The 18947-nt window shown below is 35.1% G+C and overlaps 1 protein-coding gene across 1 annotated transcript in view; it reads right to left on the reverse strand.

Annotated features, from left to right (window-relative positions):
• Window positions 1-16022, reverse strand: part of LOC143252177 (uncharacterized) — a 64436-nt gene extending 48414 nt beyond the window's left edge. The window contains exon 1 of the mRNA XM_076503918.1: window positions 15731-16022. Within this exon, the coding sequence (XP_076360033.1) occupies window positions 15731-15805 (75 nt within the window). The 5' untranslated portion in view covers window positions 15806-16022. The remainder of the gene's footprint in view (window positions 1-15730) is intronic.
• Window positions 16023-18947: the final 2925 nt, after the last annotated feature.

Genomic DNA, 18947 nt, shown 5'->3' on the forward strand with positions numbered 1-18947 from the left:
ACTTGAGGCCGACGGAGTCCAATGGAGATGAATCTAGCTCAATAAAACTGCCTTGAAACAACAGTTTAGGTAGCGTTGTTATCTCTGTGGTCAACAAGGTCATTTCATCCGTGCCGAAACAAATTACTTCAGGATCACTCAAAACGTAGAAATCAGAAGAAAATCTAATAACTTACAATTTGGAAACACAGAAAGGGCAACATATACGTATTATAAATACAACTGCTTCATTCCTTGTAAGCGTTGACATCGGAAAAATCTTTCAGGAAAATAAACGGAATAATTGTCAGAAATCTATGTCAGATGCAAGTTGGCTCTGAATCAACTGCTACTATAACTCAGCTTAGGCAGTTATTGCTGGACTGATGTAAATTTAAAAATGACAACATAATTTTAGCTCTAACAAATCTTACGACCGATAATGATTTGTACAACATAATGTTTGCGGGACAGATACGGCGTAATATGTTTATTTTCGCGGAATTGCGCGAAGCTACTGAAATCGTATTTGCTCTAAACGATCCTAATTTTGCATTGATAGATAAGAGGAACTCTATCAATCAAGAACACTAACCGATAAATCTCAGGCTACTGAATAACGAAATTCGACTGTCATCTTTTTTAAAAAATCTGTGGCCTCGAGTTGCGGAGTGCTGTGTATTGTTTTATAGTAACAAAACGTGAATGTTGGACAAACAGGTTCATAACTCATCTTAATGCTGAAGTTTATGGTGAAGTATGGCTTTGTGTTAACGTCATTTTACATTTAAAATTAGATTTTAAAATCAAGTATGATATAGAATATTTTCCCATTCGTGTACGGGCTTACATAACAGCTGTTGCAGTGGAGGGCCTACTTTTAGGTTGCCAAGATATCTTTTATTGTTAACTTAATAAAGTGTGCAACAAAACTAGATCCACAACTTTGGCATAAATCCGTCAGCTTTTCAGATATTTAAACCTGGGGGGAGGGAGGTTGAGACGTGCTTCATAGTTTCAGTTGAGGGTGTGTAATAAGAGTGTCTGTCACTCTCGCTATTTCGTTAAAAGTAGTTGATTTGAACAACAGTTGCTGCCAGTTGGTTGTCTTTTTTTCGCAGTTAGAAATCAGGGAATGTTTACGCCCAAGCAACAGGGAACTCTGACCAGATAATTTAAAACACTGTGTGCATAAGATAACAAACAACCAGAAAACTGAATGGCTGATGATGTCACAAAGATTATGCTTTTATTTTCAACCAAATTACAAAGTTTGTATGGCTACACTTATATTTTAACCTTAGCTCTAAAAAACGAGAGTTCTGTGGTTCAAATACAAATTCACTTATTCTACCAATAAGTGCTGCTCTGATGTGAAGAACGTGGATCTCTTCAAATTCCTATTGATTATGAATCTTATCTGAAATGTGAATGGCTAGAAGAATTGAAATTTTGTAAATTAGAATGATAACAATGACGTCTTAAAATAATTATTTGAAATAAACAAAATGGCTATCAACACAAATTTCCAATCGTTTTAACTGTATAAAGGCTAAAGTATATTTGGTAGTAATAAAAATTTATTTTTCATTATGTTTAAACGATATGTAGATAACATATATGTAAAAATACCAAAATAATATTTAATAATTAACTCCATTTTTACAGTGCTCCACTTGAAGTCCTTAACTAAAGATATATGATACTTACAACGTGAAGTATAACTAAAAATACCACCCTAAAAATTAATAGCATTATACTACTAAACAAAACTCCATATAGCGAATGACATAGTAGTTTGACTTATAACGTGCGAATCCTCGTCACACCAAACATGCTCACCCTTTCAGCCGTGGGGGTGTTATAATGTGATTGTCAATCCCACTATTTGTTGATAAAAGAATAGCACAAGAGTTAGCGGTCGGTTGTGATGACTAGCTGCCTTCCCTCTAGTCTTACACTGGTAAATTACGGAAGACTAGCGCAGATAGCCCTCGAGTAGCTTTGGGAGAAATTCAAACCAAACCAAACAAAACTTATTACGTGATTAAGCTTTGAAAACAACAGAAGGTTATATCACAGAAAGTTTACGTATACACACTGCTGGCCAGAACCTTAAGGCCAATGAACATAAAGAAAAAATATGCATTTTGCGTTGTTAGACTCAACCACTTGTTTGAGTAGAGCTTTGAAAGATGACAATAAGAAAAGTGAAAATAAAAATAAAAACCTTTTTCAGCATTTAATAGGGAAAATGTGAACACTATGAAATTAGCCTAAATACTAGCAGGTCAAAAGTTTAAGACCATACCAAAAAGAAGTCCTAAACAGGGTAGGAAATGTCCAACAAGAGGTCTCAATAGTGAGTTGCACGGCCGTCATTACGAATAACTTCAAACATTCGCTTTGGCATGGTCGATATAAGCGTTTCTAGAAGGCTGGCTGGAATGTTATTCCAAGTGGTGAAGGTGGCTTCACGAACATAATGCACTGTTTGAATTGACGTACATTTCTGTAGTCTTTCCTTGCCATCCACTCCTAAACATTTTCAATCGGGTTCAGTTCGGGCGAACACGCTGGATGGTCCAAAAGAATCACGTTATTCGCCATGAAAAAGTCCTTTGTCCTGCGAGCATTGTGGATTGCAGGGTTTTCCTGCTGAAAGATCCAGTCATTTCCACACAAGCGAGGGCCTTCAGTCAATAAGGATGCTCTCTCCAACATACCAATGTAGCCAGCTGCTGTTTGACGCCCCTGTATAACCTGCAGCTCCATTGTTTCATGGAAGGAGAAAGCACCCCAGATCATGATGGAACCTCCTCCCCTGTGTCGTGCAGAAAATGTCTCAGGTGGGATATCCTTATCGTGCCAATAACGTTTGAAGCCATCTGGATCATGCAGGTTAAGTTTTTCTCATCAGAGAACAAAACTTTCGTTCACATTTTTTACGTGCCATGTTTGTTGCTTCTCAGCAAAGTTTAGCCGAGCTGTTTTGAGGTGTGGAAGGAGGCGTGGCCTTTGAAAACGTTTACGGTTTTTAAAGTCTTTCTCTCGTAGATGCCGCCTTATTGTTTTTAAGCTGCATTTTGCATCCGTAAGGGCCTTAATCTGGTTCGACGATCGGTTGGTGTCTTGCCGGACATACCATCGAATCTTTCTGATCAACGCCGGCAAAATTTTCTTGGACCTACCACTTGAAATTCTCGTTCCGTATCCCTCAGGGTCTTTTAAGAAATTTGCAACAGCAGTTTTACTAGACCCAATCTCACCAGCGATGGTACGTTGAGAGAGACCTTGCTTTTGCATCTCGACAATTCTGCCATGTTCAAACTCTGTCAACTTTTTAGCCTTTGCCATGTTTGTGCCCAATGTAACACAGGAGATGTTGCCAACATTAATGCTTGAACACAAATGACTAAATTTCGTTACGTGTTTACCAATTAACGTTTCGTTTCAGTATGGTCTTAAACTTTTAACCAGCTAGCATTTAGACTAATTTCATAGTATTTACATTTTTCCTATTAAATGCTAAAAGAGTTTTTTTTTTATTTTTATTTTCCCTTTTCTTATTTTCATCTTTCAAAGCTCTACTAAAATAAGTGATTGAGTCTAACAACGCAAAATGCATATTTTTTTCTTTATGTTCATTGGCCTTAAGATTTTGGGCACCAGTGTGTGTGTATATATATATATACACATTATATCTATATATATTATAGAATGTATTCTGCGATCCTGCGAATTAGTGCAGCGTTTTTATAAATATATATATAAAACTTTGTAACAAATCAATATGAATATTAAGCATTCAATGTCAGCACCATTATGAGCTTAATGATAATCAGTGATAGTTTTGTTGCTAAGCGACGAAGTATATTGTTGAGTATTGCCAAAAAAGGAGGTGGAATCGTCCTCGGTAGAGTGTCCAAGGGAATAAGCCTTTATTATTACTTCAAAGCAATATTAATGATGAAATAACTGCATGAGTAACTTGTATAAAAGTCCGTCAATGAGTGATTGCACAGTGTTATAAGTATGACAGTCAACTGATGAAATTTACAGTTATTATTCAGGGTTATTCTCTAACTAGAGCACTTTTAATTCAGTTGATTAAGCATTGCAAAATAACAAATAATATGAAGCAGCCTAGATATTTACATACACAGTGATGCGATTTATTTGGACTCATCGTGTAATATACACGTTGTGTGAGATGGTTCTTTGCCAGCTAGTAATACTCTCGGGAATTAGTATATTTCGTTCTGTTTATGGTTCGGCTCACCCGTAATATGTTATATGTTATCAGTAAACTCGGTTACCAAGGTAACTACATTTTAAAGCAGCAAGTTAATGGATAGTCAGATTTTCTGATAATCATCACATTTTTTTACTGCTCACAAAAAATGTTTTAAATGAAAATGGGAAGCTCTCATCAAAACCATTACTGATTTGTTTCTTTTTTAATTTTGCATAAACCTAAGTGGTAGCTATTTGCGCCAGCCATCCCTAATTTAGCAGTGTAAGACTAGAGGGAAAGCAGTTTGTCATCCCGACCCAAAAGTAACCCAACTCTTGGGCTACTATTTTACTCAAGAATAGTGGGATTAACCGTCACATTATAATGCTTTTGGGGCTGAAAGAGCGAGCATGTTTGATGTGACGGGGATTCGAACCCGCGACTCTCAGCTTTAGCTTGAAGCATCATAGTCACGTAACAATGCCGGACGTTTACCAATTTGTACGAAATATTCACGTATTCACTTTGCGTTATCAACGGAAAATGTGTCAAATAAATCAGTCCCTATATTGTTTAGCTAATTTGGAAAAAAAATTAGTTTATTTAATCAATATACATTGATCCTTATATGACCATTCAAATAATACTAACGGTTACTTACGTGCCAAATTGCTCGAAACTTTAAAAAAATAAGTCGACCCAAAACAGGTTGTTTGAAACGATTCAAAATGAATAAAATACAAACGAAGTTTTGATTCTGTGCATTGCACATGTACGTGTTTGTTTTCCATTTAAATAATCTCAACTATAACTTTCCACTCATATGTTTATGCCTGCGAAATATTTTGAACAATGTTACTTTATATGATTGTCAATGGCTCTGTGCGCTGTATCAATCTCACGGATAGAGCTTTGAATGTTATTGTTGAAACCTTACCTTCATAAATACTCACTTCTGATTATTGATTCTGGATAGCTTCAGAACATTTTAAGAAACCTTATGCACGTTTTTATAGTCGTAATTTCGCTTTATCGCTTTTGATCTGTTACATTTTGAGCCAGTGTGTACACCCTGTAAAAGTTGTGAAATGAGCTGTAGTGTAATAACAAAATGGATGTTCTTAAATATTTATTATAAGGTAATCTTTGAATTAAGTCTTCCACAGATCCATCAGTTAAATGAGGATAGGGGTTTCTATACTAGTTTGTTGTCTGATTCATAACATGCTTTGAAAACAGAGCAGAATTTGAAGTGTTAGATATTCAAAAGTGGTGTAAAAAGCTAGAAGTTAAATCTATCATCATAGCACATTAATACCCTACGACAAAGGAAAAGAAATGTATTTATACCTGTAACATATATACGAACTGGTGATAAAGATTTAATTGTGTTGATTTTCGTTGTGTATTTCCAAGAATTCGAGAGTGAAAGCAAAGGAAAATGTGTCATGCGTCAACCACACATACTCTGCCATACAGCTGTTCGCGCACCACGATATCCTTTGTCAGCATTTGTTACGTTACAAATGAAGAACGGGAAATTCTTTCTGTTGATATGAAAACCTACAAGGATTAATTTTATGTAAGAAGAAAGGAAATAATGGCGACAGTATTCTATAATGTTTAAGTGTGTCTCACGTATACGCAAAACAAACCTGCTAAGCCTCATCACTTTTTATTTCTATTTATGGCACTCTCATACAGTCGAAAAATTGTCTTTAATCGTCTGTTTCAGTTTTTTCCAACCAATTTGTTCTGAAACAAACCGCGCATTTTAACATATAGATGTTACTTCTGTTATATATAAGTGAAGGATTAAAAGGTGTACGTTTAACTTTTACGAAACTCTACAATCAGGTATATTAGTTTCATATAAGGTTATTTAGACAAATAATCTAGTTTGCTGCTTTTTATGTATATTTTTTGTGTGTGACAAAATGAAAAACTCAGTAATCCTAATACAACGTAATCGCGAGTTGAGAACTTGTCAGACTCACAACAGTTAAAAGCGTACACACTGTCAATTAAGGACGTTTTCGAACAGTTTGATCTTTGTTCTGTCGAGGTTAGTTCACATTAATTAACCGTTGGTCAAGTGACAGTATTCCGATTCTATCTGCAGGTCTGAGGATTCTAAGACCGTGTTGAAATTTAAACAAGTTGTTGCATTTACTCAGGTTTAAAGAACGAATAACTAGAGGAATATAGAAGGAGTTGTAATGTGGAAAGCACATGTCAAAGGGGTAGTAACGTTGAGGAGCACACGTTAAAGGGGTAGTAATGTTGGGGAGCACACTTTAAAGGAGTAGTAATGTTGAGAAGCACACGTTAAAGGGTGGTATGTTGGGGAGCACACGTTAAAGGGGTAATGATGTTCAGGAACACACGTTAAAGGGGTTGTAATCTTGAGGAACACATACCAATAACTACACGGATCAAGGAGCTTCAGTAGTCTAGTAAATACAAGCTAAAAAGCTAACGAACTTTGACAAGTACATGGTCATGACATACAAAGTCTTCAACCTTTTAACTACTGTTGAAGTGATGACAGTTTTTTCGTTGTTGTGTGGTTTATTTAGTATCTATACATGTTCACAATGTTTACCGAGAAACTTAATGGCTGGACAACTTTAGGGAAAAAGAAGTGATAAGAGTTTGTTTTTATTGTTGAGGGTAAGAGTAAAAAATCCTCACAGGAGTGATAAAGTTTAATATCTGAGGAAATTTGGAAAGTGGTAAGTGGATGAAATGTGAGAGCCACTGTACTAGTCGATAGTTTGTATGTGTGTGTTCGTGCGTGCTTGGTAAATATCAGTTTTGGTAGTAATTTAAGTACACTTAGAAATCTAAAATGTGATAAATGATGACGAATCAATAAAATTGAATCAAAATCTATCATTACATTCAGAAATACCTTCTTTATGAAACGTCATAGTAAACCAAAATGATCCATTATAAAGGTGTAGAAACAAATAAAACTATGAATCTCACACGATACCTTTCAGTTCTAAACATTTTTTTGTTTTTCAAATATATAATTTTCTTTCGTTCGTGTTTTAAGAAGCGCGATATAACGTGGGTTTAATTTCTAATGGACTACCACTACTGTTTCCAGTGGCTAAGTAAGTCTGATGACTAATAACACTAAAAGCCGAGTTTCGATACCTGTATTACGCTGAGACAGCTGTAGGTCTACGGTTTTAGAATGCTACATTCAGGTGCCCAGTTTCCCTAGGTGAACACAGCAATTAGTTCGATGTGACTTTGCTATAAGGAAAACACACAGACACACACACAGTACCTGTAGTGAGCGTAGTAGGGGTAGCCCATCGTGTAGCTTTGTGCTTAACAACAGATAAACTGCTAGCTTTTTTTCGCTGAATGGAACGACACATTTATCTACGATTAGTCCTCGCTAAGTTCAATGACTTTTATCTTTATATGGTTCTTAATAATTTCACATACATACCAATAAGATCACCTCATTACTGATCCTTTTAATTTTTCCATACAGAATGTTAAATATAAAACGTTAGAGTTATGACTATTATCTAAATGATCTGGATACTTTCCGAAAATATTTTACGCAGTGGACTGTGTACTGAAGAAAAAGTTGAGGCCATTAAAATCTAATGCTATCATACATCGCTTGAGCTATTTCTTTAATGCTTAGGCAGTCTATTGTCTATAGACAAGAGTACCTCATACTGCCTTGAATCGAATCTCCATTAAAACAGTTTTTCAGTAAGTGATCTAAAGTTATCAATTTGTGTGTGAAACGTCCATCTGAGAAGCGGAAAGTGGCATTTCTTTCTTATTATTTTCCTTATCCAGACGTGACTTGCTGCTCGGTCTCGAACAATTGTTCAATTAAATGTTTTACTTTTTCTTTTCAAATATTTGTTCGTTGTTGAGCATTGCACAATGGGCTGTTCATTCTCTGCCCAACACGAGTATCAAAACCCGATTTTTAGCCTTGTTAGCCATCAGATATATTCTAATCCACCGATATTATTCTACATTTTCATATATATTTTTTATCCTATATTGCTGTTAAATTCTATCAGCCATTTGTGTAATACATGAATGTGACTTAAAACTTAAAACCAGCATGGCCAGGTGAATAAGGCACTCGACATCCGAGGGTCGCGGGTTCGAATTTTCGTCACACCAAATATGCCTGCCCTTTCAGCCGTAGGGACGTTATAATGTGACGCTCAGTCACACTATTTGTTGCTAAAAGAGTAGCCCAAGAGTTGGTGGTGGGTGGTGATGACTAGCTGTCTTCCCTCTAATCTTACACTGCTAAATTAGGGACGGCTAGCGCAGATAGCTCTCATGTAGCTTTTCGCGAAATTCAAAACAAACTTATAACTAAAATCAATATTTTGACCAGTAATATAATATTTCTAATAACATACTTCCCTTATGAGTAACTGCAAAGTACATTACCAATAACCTAGAGATAACATGAGATAACTTTACGACGTTGAATTATCAGCGAATGCAATTTTTAAATAGAAACACTACATTAATGGTGTGAAATGTACATTTCACCTAACTATTTATGCGGATGTGCAGATGTGTTGGAAAACTTTACACTTGTTACTCGCGCTGAAAAGACATTCCCTTATTTCGAGTTCATATTTGATCATTTTTCAATTACGAGTATTATTTGTCCATAAATGCGTGAAAATGTTATTTTCTGGAGTTAGGCCTAGGTGGAAGTACAAACTGTAACCGCGGTTAAAAAGCTAGAACAAGAAAAATCTTCTGGACAGATGTCGCTAATTTTGCTGTAACCAGTTTTGTAACTGAAATATTATGGACTGTGAAAGGTCAAACATTTCATCTATTATGTTTTATATATCTTTGCCCAGTATAGCCATTATAAATCACTAATTCAAAGTCCATGAACTTCCTTATATACTTTGTAACACCACATTAAATGATTATCGGTAAGAATATTAGGAACGAACTTCATGAACCTGGCTCAAGGATTCAATGTTGATGTTCGTTAAACAACTGATCGTACTGTTCATCTGTAACTCTCCCTACATAAGCTTATCCACCACTGTTTGAAATCATGACTTAACTGTTAAGCCTAAAAATGCATAGCGATATAACTGCCAGTTCAGGTATCTAAATGAGGTGTCTTTTTGTAACGAGTCATTTACTGTACAGAATTTGTCTCATAAGGTTCTAGCAGAGTTACCCAAAAACTCTCTGCACAAAACCCTTTAAAATTTGGAAATGAAAGACTAGAAGTGAAGAAGATAGTTAACTCCACCCACATAAGTAACTCTTCGGTTACCCCTATTTAACTGAATTGTGAGGATTGATCTTCACTCTTATAGAATTTCCACACCTTCAATATGCGACCTGCGTTTTTCTGCGACATAAATATTTACACATTTTGAGCGTTTATGAGTGCATCCATTTAACGAATTGAATTACTGCGAATTATATATTTTGTTGTAATAAAAGCTACTTTTGACTGTTGTTTTAACCATTTTCCTTGTAATTGGACAATTACAATGCCACATGAAACTGCCCAGGAATCTTTTATTGCTTAACATCAGAACTTATTGGTTGGGTTGGACCAATACAACTAAATATTCATTTGAAATACTATTTGGTGAAGAAACAAGGATGTTTTATTGTAATTGATGGAAGTAAATTTTAACTGCAAATATTCCCTTTTATCAAACATTATGAATCTCAAATGAAAACTTTATAAGATAGCATTTTAAGTGGGGTTGGACTAATGCTATTCATATATCGAAAAAGAAATTACGTATTATGTAATGCATCTCAGATACCATTTAACGGCACTCTACGTACTTTATAGATAACACAAACACTATTGAAAGTTGGTGTTGAAATGAAGGACCAACCTAAGGAACTGATGATGAGACGACGTTTCGGTTCACTTCTATATAGGTTCAGTATGGTGTATTAGATCAAGACGAGAGGTATCAATTTCTACAACAGCGTAAGACTATGTACTAATTGCTAATTATAACCAAACAACAAGAAAAAGAACCCCGATTTCTATCTTCTTTTAAAGACGACCTTGTATGACCTGATAGTTAAAGCGATTGGCTTGCATATTGCTAGTTGAGAATTCGAATTCCATCACTAAACATTCTCACCTTTTAAGTCCTGTAGGCTTCATCATATGGTGGCCAATCTCACTATTCAATTAGAGTAGTTTTAGAGTTGATAGTGGGTGGTGTTATCTAGCTGTCTCCCTTCTAGTCCATGACTTCTAATCTAGAAACGTCTAGAGCGGATAGGCTTACAGTAGCTTTCCACAATATTCAACAAGAGAAATTAATAAAACTCTTGCAGGTAAAATTTAGTATGACAAATTCTTCATTACTTCAGTGATATGATAAGAAGAGGTAAATAGTTCATCATTCTCAATATTCTGTTTCAGCTATTTTCACTGATAACTAGGACTAACAAAATATAATTTAAAGTTGTTTTGTAAAGTACTTTTAGGTTTTTATCCTGTTCGTTGCTAATCTATCAAGTAGAGCGAATTAAATAAAGTTTCACCGAAAATGCACAAGAAACTAAACAAATATGATTTAGTTCTACAAGAAATATGAAGCCACAGATAAGATAGGGAAAATATAACGATTTCTTATCCACCAAATGATGTTTGTAGATGCAAGAAATTAAATAATTGTTTCCTAAAAGTCACTACCATTAACACTCTTTCACTAAACATCTTGTTACCGCACGTAACACCATGAGAAATTTCTAACACTATTTCACGCTGAGACTAGTAGATCTTTAGAACATCGTCGAAGGAAATATATGTTAATTAAATATTTTATTTTCAGTAATCAAAACTGAATTAGCACAGAGGTAGAGTGATTAAATGAATAAGAAAGAGCATTAGAATCTACTGTGCACTGTTCACATGATATACATGAAACATAATTATAGTTACAGCTGTAGTGGAGGACTGTTACATGAATTACCAGAATACTTATTTTAAAACCATGATGTGTGATATATCGGTTAGAGAGCACTTGATATTTTGAACCTAAACAGCACTTCACATGGCACATAGGCAAAACGGTCAAGTCTGAGGCCCAAGGTTCATGCATACTAACAACTAATTTAGGATTGCAGAACAAACCGCCCACCAAACATGAGGTATTCGTATTCGAATGCATTCGAATACAACTTTAGAAATATTCGTACTTGTATTTTAATACTTTCATAGGGAAAATTTAGCTATTCGCATTCTGAATGATTTAGTGAATATTTGATATCGTAAGTCAACTTTTCTCACTATTACATCCGCAGCACGTTAATTTATCTTTCAGTACAGGCTTTGTCCCCATGGGAAAGTTTCCCGTAGGGACGAAGCTTCTACAGAAATTTAAATTAATAGTTTTATATACAGAGAAGAGTATCGTACGTCATTTGATAGATGAAAAACCTTTTCTTTCTATTAGTTATAAATAATATAATTTAATGGATTTAGTATTGTATATCTATTTTGATATCTATGTTTGTTTCACTTTAATATATATTTATAAATGCATGGAATTTATATTGTTAAATGTGTATTGCGAAAGTGCCACTTGTTCTCTAAATTTGTATAAGGTGCCCGAGTATAAGAATCAACAATGTACGATGTGTGTTTATGTAAAATAACAGTATTGTTGCCTTAGCTGAAATTTCTAGAAAATCTCCTCTCAAGTTTATAAAACGTAACAAACGCAATGTAGGAAGACGGTTTAATAATATTGTTGGTCTACTACAGTCAGTATACTATAAACCTCGGAAACTATAATTGTGATAAACGCTTATTAATAGGAAAACTACAGATTTCTGACCAGGAACATTTATGGATTTCGAACATTATAAACCGTTCAACTTCAGAGAATTAACTGTGGACGTTATTATTTCTACTAGGATATTAGATATCATCCTCAGTAAAAAAGTAAGCTTATAAACCGCGTAAGGCCAGTCAAGAATAGACCTGGCTAGCCTTCCTGTCAAGAAAAGTGTATTTGTGTATCAACATAGGATTAAAATACTCTCCATGAACCGTCAATAAAAGATTCAGTTCCAAACCAGATAAAAGACTCGGTATAGTCATGAGGCAGAAATCTACATGTGGCTCTTGTACTTCGGCCCAGATGCACCAGTTTACAAAAGCAATGTACTGTATACAATCAACTGAACATAAGTCTACACACTCTTCTCAGAAGAACATCATTAACAAAACTATCAGTTTTATTGTTGGTATTTTACAATTCTTATCAATGGTGAAGTCGAAATATTTCCAAAATATAATAGCGTCCACGGTTCTCGGTATATTCTTCCCAGTGACAAGCATAACTCCACAACGGTGATCGAAAGTTTGATGAAGTACAATAAAACGATATATCCTTAATGCATCTTGTATCCAACATCAATGTCATTGTTGATATCTGGAGTAGCAGACAAATGCTCAGCTTTCTTGGAGTTACTGGTCATTTCATACTTGACTGGAAAATGCAAACAGTCATGCTGGCACCTGATAACATTGTATCTCGGTACTATAAAATAAGAACACTTTTTAACATCAGTAACAGGATGTCCTATGTGGCATCTGATAATGCATCCAACATGACCAAGGCTTTCTTCTTGCCTGGATTTGAACCACGAACACTACCTAGTAGAAGATATGGTGATAGCTCATCTACAGATAGTGACTCAAAAGATGAAAATTTTGATGAATCTAAATCAGCAGATAATTTACCCGAATTTCTTTCTAAACATGACTCCTTCTTTAACTGCACGTTATATCTTGCTCTCAGGGATGGCGTGAAAAAAGCTGAACCACTGCTGAAAGTAACTTCCAAAGCATTAGTCACGTATTCTACATTCAAAAATCAACGCAAGCAACTGACCAACTTGAGAGAAAGGCCGGAGGTCAGTCGGTAACACCAACAGGATGAAACACTGAAGTTACGATGATTAAGTCTTTATTGAAGATTTACCAGGAGAAATTGGATAATCTAGATACTGGTACATCAAAATTCACTTTTCATGATAGAACTATGTTTGCAGATTTGGTGACAATTTTGACAGCTTTTGAAGAGATAAAAGATTTCACATAGGTGCAGAACATTGCTACCACCAGCTATGTAGTGCCATATGTTTACGGGCTGATGGCTGTGATTGACAGCATGCAGTCCAGATATAATTTCAATCATGTCTCTACACTGAAGAAATCTGTTCACGTCTAGTTGAGTAGATATTATCATAACAAATGTATTGAAATGTTTTTATATGTCCAAATTTTGTTTGTTTATGTCTATAAAGTTTTTTCATAAATTTAAAATTATTGAAATCTTACCGTCTGCTGTTTATAATATCATTGCAAGTTATCTGACAAAGCATTCTTGAATACATTCCAATATATTCGTATTCGAATACTTAGTATTTTTTATTGTATTCATTTTTATAAAAATATAAAATATCCTTATTTTTATTCGACTGCTGACATTCACTATTTGCCCCGTCTCTGCTGTCAATATGACTGGTCTTAATCTAGTTGTAAGGTTTGACTGTTACGTCTCTAATACACCCATAACTACAAGTGCAGAGCATTGTCAGCGTTACATCATGTTCTGATTCTTGGATCTTCGGAGTGCAGACACTAACCACTAGGCCACGTCCAACCCGATTAAAATATATAACGCAATTGAAACAAAAACTAGCATAGAGTATACGACGTGCTAAAACTCTATTGTATTTGACTGTTCCAGAAAGAACGCGTAAGTGAAGCCAGTCAGTATCTCAAAAATTTCGTATTTAACAGGAAACGTTTTTTTTTTATTAAGTTAGTAGCGATAATATTACATTTGTCTGTTGTGGCATTTTTTTCACTGTATGTTTGTTTGTTTGTTTTTTAATTTCGCACAAAGCTACTCCAGGGCTATCTGTGCTAGCCGTCCCTAATTTAGCAGTGTAAGACTAGAGACTAGAAGGAAGGCAGCTAGTCATCACCAGCCAGCGTCAACTCTTGGGCTACTCTTTTACCAACGAATAATGGGATTGATCGTCACATTATAACGCCTCCATGGCTGAAAGGGCGAGCATGTATGGCGCGACGGGGATGCGAACCCGCGACCCTCAGATTACGAGTCGCACTCCTTAACACGCTTGGCCATGCCGGGCCTTCACTGTATGTAATGCATAAGTTCGTGTATAAGAAAGAGATGCGTAGATATATTAGACAGAGGGATTTGTTTCAGTCATCTTAAGCGAAATTTAGCCAAGCCAAGCATTTGCTATGCATCACAAGCTACGACACATTACATATATTTAAATAAATACGTTTTAGAATGGGAAGTAGGAAGCAAAGTATACATGAGTACCTCAGTTCATTATGTATTGGTTACTCCAGGGGCACCGTTTTAAACTTGCTTACCAAACTATGTATCTGATTATTATATAAAAAAATAAAATGGAAATTTTAACGTAATAATACGGAACTGGTGCCATACATATGGAACTGGTGCCATACATATGAATATCTTTTTTTAATTTTTCATAAAAATAAACTGGATCTATTTGCGGTAATATTTTATTTTTGAATATATTCAATAAGCGAACAATTTGAGGGTGAGTACAGAAACACCACTGCTTTTGATTTGCACCAAACTTTTTTATGTCCAGATAGAAACTAAAGTGTACGTTCATGTCTCTATTTTGACACTTCCAAAAATTGCAGTATTGGCAGCCAAACTGAGATAAAAAAAAAACTTCAAAATTACCTGTACCTTCAAAATTTGTCTGAAACGTGATAGTCACCGAGTAAATTACACAAAAACAACCAATGTATCAGAACCTATGACTTTAGTACTAAGTAAATACATAAAAACAACTGATGTATTAGGACTTATGGCTTTAATACTTAGTAAATTGCATGAAAACAATGTATCAGAACGTATGGCTTTAGTACTAAGTAAATACATAAAAACAACTGATGTATCAGGACTTACGGCTTTAATACTTTGTAAATTGCATCAAAACAATCAATGCGTCATAACTTATGGCTTTAATATTAACTTTTACACTATATGGTTAAATGTCTACAGATTAAAGTTGCTAATAGGGTTAGATGCTATTACTTATGGAAAGATAATTTTTGTACATACGCATCTCTCTCACACTATTTTTTGCTTGTTCTAGACATGGAAAAATACGTTCAGTTAATTAAGAGAGAACAATTAACTTTTAAGCATGTTAGATCACACTGTTGGTAATGTTATATATGACACACTTAGTTTGGATTGTGTGAGTACACACTATATTGAATAATTTGACATGTCACAAAGTGTCATTCGGTATAAATTAACACGGAATCTTTAGTTTCTATAAATAACATTTCGGCTCTATTGAACTGTTAAATCATCGTTTTGTTTTCTATCTATGAGGTAATCATTCATGGAAGAAAACAAAAAACTGGCTAACAATTAAAGGTTAGCTCACCAAGCTATAAATTCCCGCAGCGAAACAACCGTTCCTCAACGACTGACCGCAGCAACAAGAATTAACGATGGCCATGTTTTGAAGTTACCAACACCGCTCTCGTTGGACTTACTCACTTACACCCGCGAAGAGCCACGATGTTTTCATCGCTGTTGTCTGTGTGAAAGTTACCTCCGCAGGTAGCTAGCTCGGATGATAACGGTACCAAGAGCAGCTGTCGTGAGACAGACGTTTGGAAACATCAGTTTCACGCGTTCTTACTGGTCGATCACCTTCGATACTCTCGTACGCAGCTGTCGTAAAGCTTTCACCACACCGAAAAACAAAAAAAGAATATGTAAACAGACTATTCAGGATCAGAGAAGGATTAGCAGTTGATGCTGTGATCCGTCTGATGACTGTTTCACTACGTTAGATTTCAGTCAGTGTGTAGTGAAGTGGTGTTAAGAATTTGGATGTTTCTTACGTACTATGTCTCTCCCATCTTTTCCGACCAGTTACAATCAGTGATTATAAGTATACGGAAGCTTATCAGAGCTTATGTACATTCACATACATATTCAAGACTTAAAAGGCTGATGAATAATAGTTTTTGCAGCTAATATTCAGAAAGCCAGTAAAGAACAGCTATGATACCAAGGATTTGGAGAGTTAGTAAGAAACAATACATTTAAGCAGCAGTCAAAAACAAAATAAAGGAGTCGCGATACTCAGAGGTCAGAAAACTTGTAAGAATAAATTGAGATAAGCAGTCAGAAACTTAGTAAGAATAAATTAAGATAAGCAGTCAGAAACTTAGTAAGAATAAATTAAGATAAGCAGTCAGAAACTTAGTAAGAATAAATTAAGATAAGCAGTCAGAAACTTAGTAAGAATAAATTAAGATAAGCAGTCAGAAACGTAGTAAGAATAAATTAAGATAAGCAGTCAGAAACTTAATAAGAATAAATTAAGATAAGCAGTCAGAAACGTAGTAAGAATAAATTAAGATAAGCAGTCAGAAACTTAGTAAGAATAAATTAAGATAAGCAGTCAGAAACTTAGTAAGAATAAATTAAGATAAGCAGTCAGAAACTTAGTAAGAATAAATTAAGATAAGCAGTCAGAAACTTAGTAAGAATAAATTAAGATAAGCAGTCAGAAACTTAGTAAGAATAAATTAAGATAAGCAGTCAGAAACGTAGTAAGAATAAATTAAGATAAGCAGTCAGAAACTTAATAAGAATAAATTAAGATAAGCAGTCAGAAACGTAGTAAGAATAAATTAAGATAAGCAGTCAGAAACTTAGTAAGAATAAACTAAGATAAGCAGTCAGAAACTTAGTAAGAATAAATTAAGCTACGCAGTCAGAAACGTAGTAAGAATAAATTAAGATAAGCAGTCAGAAACTTAGTAAGAATAAATTAAGATAAGCAGTCAGAAACGTAGTAAGAATACATTAAGATAAGCAGTCAGAAACTTAGTAAGAATAAATTAAGATAAGCAGTCAGAAACTTAGTAAGATCAACTAAGATATCCAATAATCAGGAATCTATTAAGAAATAATAAAGATATCCAACATTCAGAAACTAAGTAAGAATAAAAATAGGAATATCCAATAGTTAGAAAACTGGAAAGGATAAATTAGGATTTTAGGAGTTAAAAATTAGAAAGAATAAATTAGAACATAAGAAAATAATCACGGAAAGGTGAGGAAGAAAAATACACAAACAATACTCATTTAGCGTTCAGGAAGTTTGAAAAGAAAATCATAGTAATCAGTATATAAAGCAACGATATCCTGTAGTTAGGGTTAGTAAAGCTCATAACAAAGGACATTTGAAATAAGCACTTTAGTCAGAAAGCTAGTAAAGAGCACTTGTGATATCCAGAAATCATTGATCAGGTTTTTTTGTTTCTTGAATTTCGCGCAAAGCTACATGAGAGCTTTCTGCGCTAACCGTTCCGAATTTAGCAGTGTAAGGCTAGAGGGAAGGCAGCTAGTCATCACCACCCACTGCCAACTCCTAGGCTACTCTTTTACCAATTAATAGTGGGATTGGTCGTCACCTTATAAGGCCTTCTCGGCTGAAAGGGCAAGCACGTTTGGTGTGATGGGGATTCGAACTCGCGACCCTCAGATTGAAAGTTAAATGCCCTAACCACCTGGCCATACCACTGATGAATCTAGTAAGGTGTATGAAAACCGTGAGTAGTCTTGCTCTGATTAAAATAGCTTGCACCTGATCTTTTTTCCTGAAGATGTTTTAAAACAGGGCTGTACTTGAAAAGTTTAAAAGATGTTACTTCTGCTTCTGGCATAAACATATAAAAATAAAATAATAGTTTATAACCACGAAATTGTTATGTGGTTATCGGTATATCTTGGAAACAGATAAAAAAACAACAACAGCGGAACCTGCTAATTCAAGGTGTGTTCCTCATTCGTGTAGTGGAACTGACAACTTCCATTTTCTTGTCAACTTGAGTTTCAGCTGATGTTAATAAGTGCAGCTCCCCAGTAGCTCAGCAGTATGTCTGTGGACTTACAACGCTAAAAACCGAGTTTCGATACCCGTGGTGGGCAGAGCACAGATAGCCTATTGTGTAGCTTTGTGCTTAATTTAAAACAACAACAACAACAATAAGTGCAATTCTTTTTGTTTCTCAATTAAATATTAGTGCTATTTTTTGCGTAAAATATATCATTTTTGTGTACCGAAGACTAAAGGAATTATGACTGTTTTGAAAATATTAAGTCTATTCTGTATGCAAAACGACTCACGTATTTGATAGGAATTGAAATGACTCCTATGAGGCCCAGCATGGCCAAGCCTGTTAAGGCGTGCGACTCGTAATCCGAGGGTCGCGGGTTCGCATCCCCGTCGCGCCAAACATGCTCGCCTTCCCAGCCGTGGGGGCGTTATAATGTGACGGTCAATCCCACTATTCGTTGGTAAAAGAAATGCCCAAGAGTTGGCGGTGGGTGGTGATGACTAGCTGCCTTCCCTCTAGTCTTACACTGCAAAATTAGGGACGGCTAGCACAGATAGCCCTCGAGTAGCTTTGTGCGAAATTAAAAAACAACAACAAACAAAACAAACAAAAAGACTCCTATGAATTTTCGTGAATATTATTGAATCCTGAAGAAACACAATATGTGTATTGTTAATATAAAATCCATGCACTTATATCTTTATTGAGGTAACTGCCAAGTTAAATACAGTTTTAAGTACA

This window comes from Tachypleus tridentatus, chromosome 6 (assembly GCF_004210375.1).
Source record: "Tachypleus tridentatus isolate NWPU-2018 chromosome 6, ASM421037v1, whole genome shotgun sequence".
NCBI classification, from domain to species: domain Eukaryota; kingdom Metazoa; phylum Arthropoda; class Merostomata; order Xiphosura; family Limulidae; genus Tachypleus; species Tachypleus tridentatus.